Source organism: Ambystoma mexicanum, chromosome 1p (assembly GCF_040938575.1).
Source record: "Ambystoma mexicanum isolate Mex_15411 chromosome 1p, UKY_AmexF1_1, whole genome shotgun sequence".
Classification (NCBI taxonomy): domain Eukaryota; kingdom Metazoa; phylum Chordata; class Amphibia; order Caudata; family Ambystomatidae; genus Ambystoma; species Ambystoma mexicanum.
Genome location: NC_090921.1, coordinates 183,346,895 through 183,360,332, shown reverse-complemented (window position 1 = coordinate 183,360,332; position 13,438 = coordinate 183,346,895). Strand labels below are relative to the sequence as shown.

The 13,438-nt window shown below is 43.2% G+C and overlaps 1 protein-coding gene across 1 annotated transcript in view; it reads left to right on the top strand.

Moving 5' to 3' along the window:
• The window catches only part of DNAH2 (dynein axonemal heavy chain 2), a 3,498,763-nt gene that overhangs the window by 2,117,763 nt on the left and 1,367,562 nt on the right, over positions 1-13,438 (top strand). Inside the window, exon 44 of the mRNA XM_069646273.1 lies at positions 934-1,070. Coding sequence (XP_069502374.1) covers positions 934-1,070 — 137 coding nt within the window. The remainder of the gene's footprint in view (positions 1-933; positions 1,071-13,438) is intronic.

Here is a 13,438-nt window from a genome sequence, read left to right as displayed (position 1 = left end):
AGGAGTTCTTATTTATGATTTAGGCAAAGCAAAAGACAGCAGAAAAAGAAAATAACTTTTTGGGGTATTATGGCATAGTGGCATAGTAAACGGAGCTGTTCTTACATCAAAGCAATCCATTAAGAAATGCACAGTATTGTGCTATTGATAAACAAGAGGTGTCTCCTGTGTAAGGCCAGACCGCATTCCCCAAAATGAAAAGTGCCCACTCATGTGGCTGTTCTCCTTAAAAACATTTGAGTTGTGGAAATATATACAGCTGCAACTTGGAAATAAATACACACTTTTGCCATGAATTCATTTTTTATTTTAGCTGTGAGAGGGGATTCCCATCTTTGTGAAACCTTTTCAAATAATAATAGTGGGCAAAGAGAACATTTTCTCTTTCTCCTGTGTTTTCCGTCCTTCCTGAATCCAAAGTCTGGAATCAGATTAGTGTTCTGTTTATTGTTGGAGAAGGACCTATGATGGTGAAGAAAGGGTACCGGCTTGTGATCCTAGATCTCAATCATGTGTATCTTTGTTGAATTAATAAACAACGCTCCTTCGTCCTTATTGTCTTCAGGACAAAATAGAAGGCCCAACCTAACCTAATTCAATACTCTTCACCTTTACTCACAGAAAATTCAGCTAAGGTTCAAATGTCATTATACTGCATGGTGGGATTCGGGCGCAGCATGGTTGCTTTAAAATGACAGCTCTGTTTTCTCTGGTTATAGTTATGTAGCACCTGTGTAAATGAAACCCAGATAGGCATCACATTTAGTTTTCAATTTGGTTTTGAAATGTAATATTCATTTTTTAAGAAAATCAACCGATATTCCACCCATTGAGCAGGGCTATTCTGTGTTTATGATTTTAATGAAGCTACTAATTCTAGATAACTAGCATTTCAAATAAGTAACTTTTCCTTCCCTCTTGCTTGGTCTGTAGATGAGAAGGCAGATGAGAAATGGATCTTGTTTGATGGCCCTGTGGACACGCTCTGGATCGAGAGTATGAATTCAGTCATGGATGATAATAAAGTTCTAACTCTCATTAACGGGGAGCGTATTGCTATGCCAGAACAGGTAAGAGTGTATGCCTCCCTCAACATCTCCTTTCTTCATGAAGTAATTAAGGGACTAATTCTTCCTAAGGATTATTTCTTCTATTTCCTCTTTTTTTTGCACAGGCTTCGAAAACACAGAACATAACCATTACTGGTTTTCAAAAGCAACTATTTAGACTTAAGGGAAAAGTATCATTAACAAAAATGAAATGATCTACAATAGCAACTTCGAGAATAGCAATAGACTATTGGTAGATAGGCACATTATCTCTAAAAATGAACACTAAACTGAATTAAACTTTCCACTCTGCAGCAAATGTTACAAAATAACAAGAATGGATTGATTGATCATTGTAAGTCTGACATTGTTCAGCTCGGGCCACAATTTCTCTGAAAGTAATTACAGAGCCGCATTAGATCCCTGCACCCACAGTAGGCAATAGAACCGAAAACTAAATGTAAATCCAACTTTATCTGAGGGTTTTAGCAGGTGCATGTGCACATAGTTGTGTGAAATGCATGGCAGTTCCTGTGTGCAGCTATGATGGCGCTCAGGCAAAGATGTGAGTGTGAAAGTTTGTCAGCATGCGGACAGCTGTGTGTGTAGGTGTATGAAGGAATGTGAAGGAGTGTGAACATTTGAAGAAATGTGTGTGTGCTGTCACAGGCCGGACAATAACAACACGAGGCCAGGGTTGTTTATTAAGTAACACAAAATGTAAGTGTTAATGAAAACGATCTCCTCTTCAAATTCCATATCTATAAAATGTCCAGCTTGCGAGCTGGTCCCTCAGAAATATTTGAATTATGCTTGTACAGCTCTGAGTGGTGTCACTAATACCAGGGCTCGCGGTCTCCTTTGGAAGGGAATGTCAAGTCCTTCAAGTAGAAGTCCACCTTCAAGCATCAAACTTTCAACAACTCAATTACACTGGGAAAACTCGCAAAATGGAGAAGTGGATACCAAAATCGGAAACTCCATCAAGCTTCTAAAATCTGTAATAAGAGAAAAGATTATGGTCAGTATTCCCATATGCGCTACTCCCTCTTCTGACTCTGCCACCCAGGAAACTCTCCTTGCTCAATTGTCTCTACTTAGAACCAAGAGGCAGTGTTCCTTTGAGATTACTTCAAATCTTTACAGAGTTACTGGATGATATTCTTGAACTCCCAGATAAATGACATGTTCATCTAAATAGTATTCACTCCGAAACATCTTTATAGTCCCTTTTCACCTGTCTTCTTAGTATATTGTCTTTTCTGGATTTATATGTGCACAGTAATAATTGCCACTTACAGGAAACGTGTGAAACTATCAAAACCATCGAACATATCCTAAAGCTATCCATATTTAAAGGAACATTTCTCTAAAAAATGTTATTTAAAAATATTGCCCATAACACACAATATATATTGGCATTAAAAAAAAAGGTTTCTATGTGAAAGAAGCGGCAAATCTGCTGTAAAATCCTGATTTAAAAGGAATTGGGGCATCCATTTTGCATGCAGAATCAGTATAATCGTTTTCTTTAATTCAATGCTCCAGTGACAGTAATATAGCAGGAGCTCCCTACTGGGAGCTTGATGTCAGGTGGTTTGCGAGCTAGGAAAGGGTGTTGGGGGCACAGGGCAGGTGTGAGGCACTGGAAGGGTGTTTGTAGTTGAAAATGTGGTATTATAGGGAGGTTTTGCCAAGTTTCAGTTTTCCTTAACACCTTTTAATGTAGGATTCTGGAGTGAACCCTGCCCAAAATGGAGGTAGCAATCCTTAGAATGAATTGGCTGTGTATCATCTGTGAGGTAGTTTGGAATCTTGCAATAGATTCTAAACTGCCTTTCATTCAACCAGCTACCAAAGAAGGTCACAGCAATTACAGCTCCTGATATTTACTTGGAAAACCTGTGTGCAGAAAAAAAGAAAGAATTCAGAGACTGCAACTGAAAAAAGCTAAGTGATTCCATTTCTGAACAAAAGTTAAGGAAATTAAAACTGTATTTAACCTGTAAATATTAATGTAAGTAGTTCTGGCACTGAAGTAGCAGGAAGAAGTAGAGTTCTGCATGAACTTATTAAGACTTGAGGTTTGGGAGAAGCAAAAGTAACTGTTCGGTTCGATCGTCACGCCTCAATACAAATTGACTAACTCTCGTGCGCGAGCCGAGTTGAACGGCTTCTTTGGGCTTGAGGGAGAGTGCGATGAAATCTAGGAATGGTCCTAGAGGAAAGGACCTGGTGGCGCTCGTACGTGACGGTGGTGTCTCTTAGAGACTTTCCGAAGCATCGGAGAAGGCTGTTGCAAGTGCGTCGGTCCTTAGATAAAACTGACAGGGAAAAAGACATGTACTTGTCTACAAGTCGGCGCGGTTGTTTTTTGTTACAGGGCAGCAGTGTATAAAAAATGTCTTCAGTAGTCGGGAGAAGCGCAGTTCAAGTAGCAGCATAGTAAGTACATTGAGTACCTGTAGCAGGCTAATGTTAATTGTGGAACTGAAAATTTAAAGCCCAAATGACTTCTATCTGAGAGACACTTTGGTTTAGGCTACAGAAGCAGCAAGTTTATTCAGAGGCCTTTCAGCTGTTGGCAAAGGCTTTTCAGGTATACATCATTTTAATGGGAGTTTACACTTGAAGGGCAGTAGGCATTCATTGGGGTAATGTAATAACCATTTGTAAATGTACTTACAGGCCAGAGAGCCATTGGCAAGTGCAAGGTTGCTGAGGGTGGCAAGCGGAGACCTAATTTATTATTGTATCGACTTTCCCTTTTCCCCGTGGTTGCCAATCTTTACGCTTGAGCTTGCTGCAACCTGAGAGCAGAGAATCCAAACACACGTTCACAGGACATGCAGTCCTATGAACTCCAATCCTAATACAGCAAACAATAATTCTGCCGAAAAGCATTTGTATAATGTATAAGGAGGGCATTCATACGGCTGCCTGTCCTGTGAACGTCTGTTGTTGCTTATTTTAAATAGGATATTATTTTTAAATATGTCAGTATATATTTTTCGTTATGGCCAATATTTTTAAAACGTTGACATTTTTGAGAGAAGCTCTTTAAACTAATGTTTTCTAAATAAACTCTTTGAGTTCTTCCTATCTATGAAATTCAGCTGACTTTAACAGCTGAGGCTTTAATCTTCTTTTGCCTCCATCTATTATCAGACCTGTCTCAAACAGGAAGAGTCTTGTATCCACAGCTCGTGTCATGCAAGCTCAAATCTGTGCAGTGAACAGACTATTGCCGCCAGTGATAGTGTCACAACATTAGCATGCGCAGGCCCGAATCAACATCATCAGATGGCTTTGTTACCATGTTGTGCCTGCACATGAAGGGTTTCCTTCTTACCTTAAGAACTGCTACTATGGGGCCTTTACTACTCTCACGAAGAGTTCTAATAGTCGGGGCCAGAAAGGGTTATTAGATATGATATCTAAGGCCCGACGATCCCTGGAATGTCGTCTTCTGTTGTCGCAGGAGAGAACCTAGGAAAATGGTTCGCCTCTGAGGGATGAAGGAGCTCTTCGGAACTAAGTCGGGCGGAGTCTGATCATTCGCGAAGAAGGGATGGACAGTGGCCCCAGAGCCTCCATGTGTTAAAAAAGAAAAGTAGATATGAGGTGAGGTTGCATTCCACAAGTGCCTTTCATTCCTAGAGACATAGGCACTGGATAAAACTGAAAAAAGTAGAGGAAGACAGATGATTATTATTAATATTATTATTATTATTAGGATACGTATTGAGTGCTTCGGGAAGCAACAGAGTGCTTTCCAAATCATAGAAGAAGTACAGGGTGAGGGACGCAGAGATACAAGGAAGCAGGGAGTCAACAATGGGGGAGGAAGGACCATAGACAGCAAAGGATCTACAGGCACCTAGGGAGTTAGCAGCATGGAGGAGATAGCCCAGTTTCATGCTAGGCATCAGTACTCATGCACATTTGATCAAGTCACCTGGAAGTCGTATAGACTGAAATCCGACTGACACCGCCAAATCGCGACTTGAACCCAAGAAGGGTCTCCTCATTTGAGGGTGACCTTTTCTCATATTCCCAACGCTGTCTCCCTGCAGGAGCAGATGCTAGGTCCTCCAGACCCCCTAATCTGGTTTTCTCAGCAGTTTGTCCTTTACTACAACTACTAACCTGACCATGCCAGGTAGAAAGGGGAAGTGGATAAAACAACAAACGGTCAGGTCGCCTTCAGCAACCTTCAACACCTGGATCTATCAGTCTCTCTGTTGAAATACCTGCAAATTAAACATGCAGGTTAAACACCTAGATACTTCTAAAACTCTTCCCTTAATATTAAACTCATAGTTCCTTACCTGACTACCTCAGCCCCAAGCTTGGAGGCTTTCTTGAGTTGTTTCTTGAGTTAAGCATTGACTGCACTTCTGCTCCCTCTCTGCTGATGTATTAAATTCAAAAGTTCTCTTTACTTGGTCGCTCTTTAGACAGTTGACTAGCAGATCATTTCTTAAAAGTTTACTGCTTTAAGAGTAATTGTATTGCTCTGTTGCTTAAAAGCTTCTTACTCTTCCTTTTCCTGTCTCTTTATTTTACTAAAGTCTTCAAAACTAAAACATTCACTCTCAAACGTGAAAGAACTGCAAATGTTGCTTTGAACTGTTTTCCAAAGAACTTGAATCCACAGCGTACTGAAACTGACATTAGTACCCGGTGCGCGCTGTACACCGGGAATACTACGTGTGGATTGGCTCTTTGTCGAGACATACCACACCGTATCCCCGAGTACTCTGTTCCCGGCGAGGGGCTGGGGCATTACCTGGGTGGTATTGGCCCGCCGCCTCGGGTCTTATTGCCACAGAATTTCCCTCCTATTTTAGTCTTCTTAAGGCAACAATCTTTCCTTTTTCATTGAGCCACGGTGCACTGTGAAATTAACAAAATTATATTCGGTGAAATATCCTCTGACAAAGCACCGCGCTTTCACTCAGAGCCACGGTGCACCGTGAAATTGACAGAAATGCAATCCTCAAAATGAACACTGTGCTTTCACAGCTGCGTGTCACTAAAGAGACCAGAGCTCTCAAGCCATTGTAAACAAGCCTCTATAAACGCACGGCATAGGGTTCTTTACTCGTGACTTAAGCTTAGCTCTCGCACATGAGAAATACCTTTTTAACTTAACGGTCTTTCGTATGATACAAAATAAACTATATACACTCAGAGGCACGCGTGCAAGGCAAGTTTTTCTTAACTTAAAACTCAGTCACTGTACAGGCCTCACGTTCATTTAAACATTGATCTGTCAAACTCTGAGCCACATACATTACGTTACGATTTCTTGTGCAGAACCTTTCTTTTCAGATAACATCACCTTTATTTACTGTTGCGAATATAAATATATTATAAAGAAAGGGAAAGTGATTGCTTCTTTCTCTGAGGGGGATGGCTCTCAAAACAGTGAACTGACCGCCAGAGAAATGCTTCATCCGTTGCATCAAAGACCAAAGGCAAAAAGTATCCTTTAAAATCTCCAGTTTATTGCGGCATTAGCCAAAGAAAGAAAACACACAGTACAACTCGTTTCACAGCTTCCTCGCTGCTTGATCATGTACAAGTGAGTGCTCTGTGACATTGTGAATATACCCAACTCTATGGTTCTACTGCCAATCGTGGTCCCTTTTCAGTTTTTGTTACTGCCAATTCTCAGCCTACTTTGCTGTTGAAAGCGGTTGCCATATTGTAATAGCCATTACGGCTACTCTTGCATGTGCTTGTATTTCTCATGCTCTGATGTTAAAAAGCATATATGGCAGCCAAAGTGTTACTGCATTGCAGGCATAAAAAACATACTTTTATATAATCAGTGATATGTTATTGATTAGGGCATTTCCTTAAAATTGGAATTGTGTACCGTTCATATCTAAATGTTAGCCTGCAAAAATAAACAGTGCTGCCACCACTATTATCAGTGTTATCTATTATCTATTATATATATTTCCTGGCACTTATCTTTATAATGACTTTTCCTCTGACTCCTGATCTTGAATTACTGGATGGCTACAGAATTCATGAATCCTTAAGGATCTTGGGAGCTTCCTATAGTTGAGTCCTCTCAGGTGTCTGGCTAGAATGAAAGGCAGTTGAGAACCCTTCCCAAGGTCCCAATCTACCTCACCAGGCTCACAGGCAATCACTGCTGTCCAGCGGACACAAGATCTTGGATAGGGACAGAATCAGATGTCTGTGAATATGGTTAAGGTAACATTCCATAGAGCAGTCTAAACACCCAATAAGCCTAGAACCATGTCCCCTGCGCCATACCCCTATCCTCCTGGGAAGCTGAAATTTGTAAGGGGAACCTGATAGTACCCCCCACCCCCAATTACAGGGCATGGTTTCTCAGGTCTCAGTCATCCTTCTTATTCACCCAATATCTTTCCTCCGGACCTTATCCCTTCCAATCCACCAAATACTATAGTCTTCCACGTACAACCCGGGAATCCAGGATTTCCTGTACCTCATATTCTTTTCCTGACCCCTTGATACACACTGGGCGTGGAGATTGCTTCAATCTAGTACCTTCTCTACAGGGTTTCAAAAGGTTGCCATGAAATGGTGGATGTATCTTAAGACTGGAAGGTAATCTCATTTAACAGTCACTGGAAACAAAATTGCATAACCTCAAATGGGCCAATATATCGTGGACTAAATTTGTTCTTGCCCTTAAGAGCTATATTCTTACTGGACAATCATACCAAATCTCCTTCCAGATATTTTGGTGCAACCCTATGCTTGCGGTCAGTAAACTTCCTGTAATTTACCTTGCTCTTTTGTAACGCCTCCATTGCACTCTTGATATTTTTCCTCATGATTTTCAGTCTTCTACCTCAGACACCACCACCTCAATCAGACTCACCTCCTTAAGGAATCTTGGATGAAACCCCTGATTTAAAAAGAATGGGGACAAAGATGTGGAGTCCTTGAACGTATTTTTATAACAAAATTTTGCTAACCATAATTTCTCCACCCAACCCTTACCAGATCTTAAGTAACACCATAAATATATGTTGCGTTTTTGATTAACTCTTACACTCTACCAATTTCCATCCTGAGGCCAACAGTCAGTCAAATTAACCTCAATCTTTAATTCTTTACAGAGCGACTGCCAAAACGTTGATATAAACTGAGACCCCCAGTCAGAAATCATCTGTCAAGGAAGTCCATGCAACCTTACAATGTATTGCAAGAAGGCTTGAGCTAAAGAGGTGGCTGTAGCTGCCCATTTAATTGGAATAAAACAACCATCTTTAGACAATAAATCCACTACCACCATTATTGTAGTACACCCCTGATCAGGAGGGAGGTCGACAATGTAATCCAGAGTAACCGGATGCCAGGGACGTGGTGGTACAGGTAAAGGAACTAACAAACCGGCAGGCTTTAGATTTTCAGACTTCAAGCACAAGTCCCACAAGTTTTCACAAAATGTAATGTATCATTACAAATTTCTTCCCACCAAAAATCTCTGTGCAACAATTCCAGAGTCTTTCTATAACCTGGAAGTCCAGCCAAAGGGGAATCGTGAACTTGCCTCAATGCTTAGTCCCCTAACTCTTCTGATGGTAAAAACATCCTAGAATCCACAAATGGCAAACCTCCTTTAATAAGTCGTACCAGATCCTCTCTCTCCCAGTCACTCATTTGCTTTTCATTCATACATTTACGAACCTTTTCCTCAAAACTCTCACTCTTTTGAACATCAGCAATCACAAAATGTCTCTCTAGTAGCAATGGAACTGGTGTGAAACGATCTTCTCTGATGCTTCCTGGATAACATCTAGACAAGACATCAGCCTTACCGTTTTGGCGTCCTGGTTTAAAGGTAATAAAATCACACTCAGCAAAAAACAGTGACCAGCGCAATTGCCGCAGCGTTTAAGTCTTGGCTGAATGCAAACATTTCTGATTTTTATGATCTGTGAGTACTGTCACTCGGTGTCAGGCGCCTAATAAATAGTGCCTCCACTCTCCAAATGCCGCTTTGATAGCCAGAAGCTCCTTGTCTGAGATGGTATAATTCTTCTCCGCAGCCGAGAATTTCTTGAAATAAAAGGCTACCGGATGAAGTTGTCCAGTTACAGGTTGCCTCTGTGACAACCTAGCAACCTAGAGCAACATCTAAAACATTCGCCTCCACAAAGAACGGTTGCTCGACATCAGCATGTAATAAAATGGGTCCCATGGTGAACTTCCTCTTCAAAGATGAGAAAGCTTCCTCCGCCTCTCCTCCCCAAACAAATGTTGTTACTTTATTCAACAATCGAGTAATAGGTGTCTCCACCTGAGAGAAGTCTTGAAAAAATCTAAGGAAAAAATAAAAACGCAAAAACCCAATGAAACTTTGAATGTCCTTTACACAGGTTGGAGTGCGCAAATCCGCAACTGCTCGAATCTTGCCTGTATCCATTTCTAACCCAGCCAGTTAAATCACAAATCCCACTCTACCTCAGGCGTGTGAAATTGACTCTTCTCGGGCATAGCAAACAAATGATTTTCTCGTAACTTCAATAAAACCTTCCGCATGTTGACTCTCTTCACGTGAAAAAATCAAGATGTCATCAATAGTGACAACCACGAAAATATCAAAACCACAGCACCTCTTTTATAAAAAACTGAAATTCTGCAGGAATATTACAAAGCCCAAAGGGCATCACCTGGTATTCAAACAGGCCAAAACAGTTGCGGAACGCCACCTTACACTCATCACCTTCTCTTATCCACACTAAGTGATATGCCCCTCTAAGATCCAATTTGGTAAATATCTTGGTGCCTTGTATCCTATCCAGCATCCCAGAAATCAAAGGTAAAGGATATCGGTTCTTCACAGTGATTTTGTTAAGGGTTCTGTAATCAATACATGTTCTTAAGGTCTTATCTTTCTTGAGCACAAAAAATAAGGGCGACGCAGGGGGAGAGTGACAAATGAACCCATTAGCCAATTTCTTCTGTAAATACTGCTTCAAATGTTCATTCTCCTTCTCCGTTAACGCGTAAATTCTGCCACAGGGAATAGAAGCACCTTCTTCCAGGTCAATTTTGCAGTCATAAGGGCGATGTGGTGGCAACTCACAGGCTTCCTGCTCACTTAAAACATCTGCTAAATCCTAACATTCAGGCAAAACTCCCACAATAGCCCCTACCACATGCTTCCCAAAAGCTCCCCTAGCCAACGTCTCCCCCAAACGCTCCTTCTCCACTAGACCAACTTCCTCTCTTCCCTTAGTATACTGCTCAAGACAATATTCACGCTTAAACTCCACTGTTCTCTTAGCCCTATCTATCAGAGGATTGTGGCGGGTTAACCAGAGAATTCCTAGAATTATCTGTAACTGAGGGATGTCTATTAATTCAAACATAATTTCCTCCCAAGATGATAAAACAAACTTTCAGGTCTCCTTCAACTCCTTCTCTCAGTCTCTCTGTTGAAATACCTGCAAATTAAACATCCAGGTTAAACATCTAGATACTTCTAAAACTCTTCCCGTAATATTAAACTCATAGTTCCCAACCTTATCTGAATCCTTTCTTTTGAGACACTGTGCTACACGTAATATACGTGGGTACCACAATGATTCAAATGAAAGAGCAAGGTACAACTAGTACATGCCAGGCTGAGTAAAAAAGAAAGGAGAGTGTCAGAGGAAGGATAATGTTGGAAAAGTAGAACAGGAATAGAGCAAAATTAGCACTTACCTTATGTAAGCACAACTCCAGTTCCAGGCATGTGCAGAACATGAAATTAGCCAGAGCCTTGAAGGTGGAACATATAACCCAGCACCGGTAGAGGGGGACTGAATGGGATAAGTTGTTAGTTGGTTAGTAGGACCTATAGCGAACCGAACAAGGTTTCACTATTGTTCAAAGGAATAATGTGAGGGGAAGTACTGTATAGCGTCCAGATCCAACAGGAAGGTAAAATCACAGAATATCACTGTGACAGAGCAATCTGGTGTGTAGAATAACAATATAAATGAAATTTCCCAAAAAAATACCCCAATGTTGACAAAAAGTAAGGTTTCAGGCAAAGGCAGTCTGTAGAACGTTCCGTGGTCAGACCATGTGGCAACCTGAAGCAAACAACAAGGATAAGGCAGAGACAGTCTGTGGAACGTTTGAGGTCAGGACGGAGGAAAATCTCTGAAACAAATGAGGAGCAGGCAAAGGCAGTCTGTGGAGCGTTCCGAGGTCAGGACGAAGGAGTTGACACGAGAGAAGACAATAAGGACGGAACAAAGATTGGCGTACCAACTTCAATCAGAAGCTCAGCGGTGTAAGAAAGAGGAATACAAATACGTTTATGCCATCCTACTTCGTTACCCAGGTGAAGGGATGCTGAATTGGCGTTGCACAAGACACCAGGGCCAGGCATGCGGCCACAGAGAACGTTTAGTAAACATCCGGCCTGGATTGAAGCGCACCGGTCTAAATATTGTGACAATATCACCCCTCAACGGCCGACCCACCCCACGAGAGGCATGAAAACAGGCCACAAGAACCTGGGCATGGATGTTCTCTATAGGTTCCCAGGACCTATCCTCTGGACCGTAACCTTTCCAATCTACATAATAGTAACTTTTGCCCTTTCGCAGTTTGGTATCAAGAATAGCCCATACTCATCAGACCCTTGTACATCAATCGGGACCGGGCTCACTGGCAAACGAGTAGTGGGGGGAACAGGGTTACAACACGGATACATGAAGCACTGGATGAATTCGCCAATGTGCACGTAAGTCCAAACGGACGGCAGCAGGATTGAGAATGTGAAGGATGGAGAAGGGACCGACATATCATGAAGCAGTTTACGTTTTCCCAGAATGTGCACGTTTTTTGTGGACAACCATACCTTGGAACGGATTTGATAGGAAGGAGCAGGCAGACGGTGGGATCGGTTTTGAGCCTGTACCAGATGGTTTCAGACATCGGCTTGAATAGCCATTAAGTCACGAATACATGATTCCAAGATGGCCGAGCTCCTTTAAACACAGCGGCTCCGAGCTCCCTGCCTCCTAAAGACTATAAGCACAAACCAGCAATATAAGCCCTCCCCAGGAGCTAAAAATAACATAATTTGTTGCTGGAACACGGGGCAATCTGAGGGGTACAACAGTTATAGCCCAAAGACCCAGACTCCGCGGGTCGCAGAGGGGGCGGAACTGCGAGACACTGCGCTCCCCGAACCAGTGAGACCAGGAAAGCAGGCAAGACCGCTGTGCGGAGGACCAGCACCGGGCGGCCTAACAACGAAAGAGAACCATCCAGCCCGCCAGTGGAGAGGTGCACACCAGGGAGATGAGGGCGCACCAGGAGGCCATCAACCGCTTCCAAACTTTGCGGCCCCCCTTTCAGACCTTGGCCGAGAAGGCGCAATGGAAGGCACTGAGATACCCGCCGGAAGGCTCCATCAGACACCCTATACTGCTGCAGACGATCCTGCAGGGAAGCGGCCCGCCCGCTTAGCAGAGCCAGCCTGAAAGGGGACCCAGGACCGCTGGCCCCACAGGCAAATTACCACATGGCCCAAGGAGACATGGGACATCCAACGGGACTTCCAAAGGTCAGGAGGCCAGCTGCACAACACAGGGCGGCAAGAGGGACGGGGCATCCACTAACGCCTGGGCCCCCATTAAGAATTCGAGCACAGAACATACCACGTACCCAGACCGCCCGGCACACGCGACATCCAACCAGTCTGAAAAGAGCCCCCACCCTAAGCAGGGCTTGGAGGCACACCGCCTCACCACTCATAAACTACTGCGCACCCACACATCGTGAGAGGAGGCAGGGGATCTAAATAAGAGCTAGAAAAGCTCAACGAAGCACACGGATACCCAACGGTAGCCAGGTAATAGGCCCACATAAGACTTCCCAGTGCTAACCCGGTGAGACGGGACCGGAAGAAGTAAAAGCATAATTCTCCAGGGACAAACCTACCCCCACCGTGCCAGAGGAGGACGGCAGTAAGCATATGCAACCCGGTTTCACAGAGGAGGACTGATTACCACAGCTCGCTGCACCAAGCACAACGTACCCCCGGAAGAGGAGGTCAGTAGGGGGGAGAAGCGCTGATCAGGCCCAGTACCACTACTGAAGAGAGTACAAGGAGACCAAAGGACTCGCGCAAGTAACCCAAAGCCCCTGGATAGAGAAATACAACTCTCAAATCCCGGAATTCATCCATCAGCACCGGACCCGGGCCGATGCCCCATAGCAAAAGGGAACGCACAAGGAAGATCAGGAGAACACCAGTGAATCACCCCCTACGTATTGGGGCATAAGAGGGGAATCCACTTGTTGACTTCATACGTACTGAGGCAGCAAGCATCCCAAAGGTAGGGGATCCCTCAAGCAGCAAC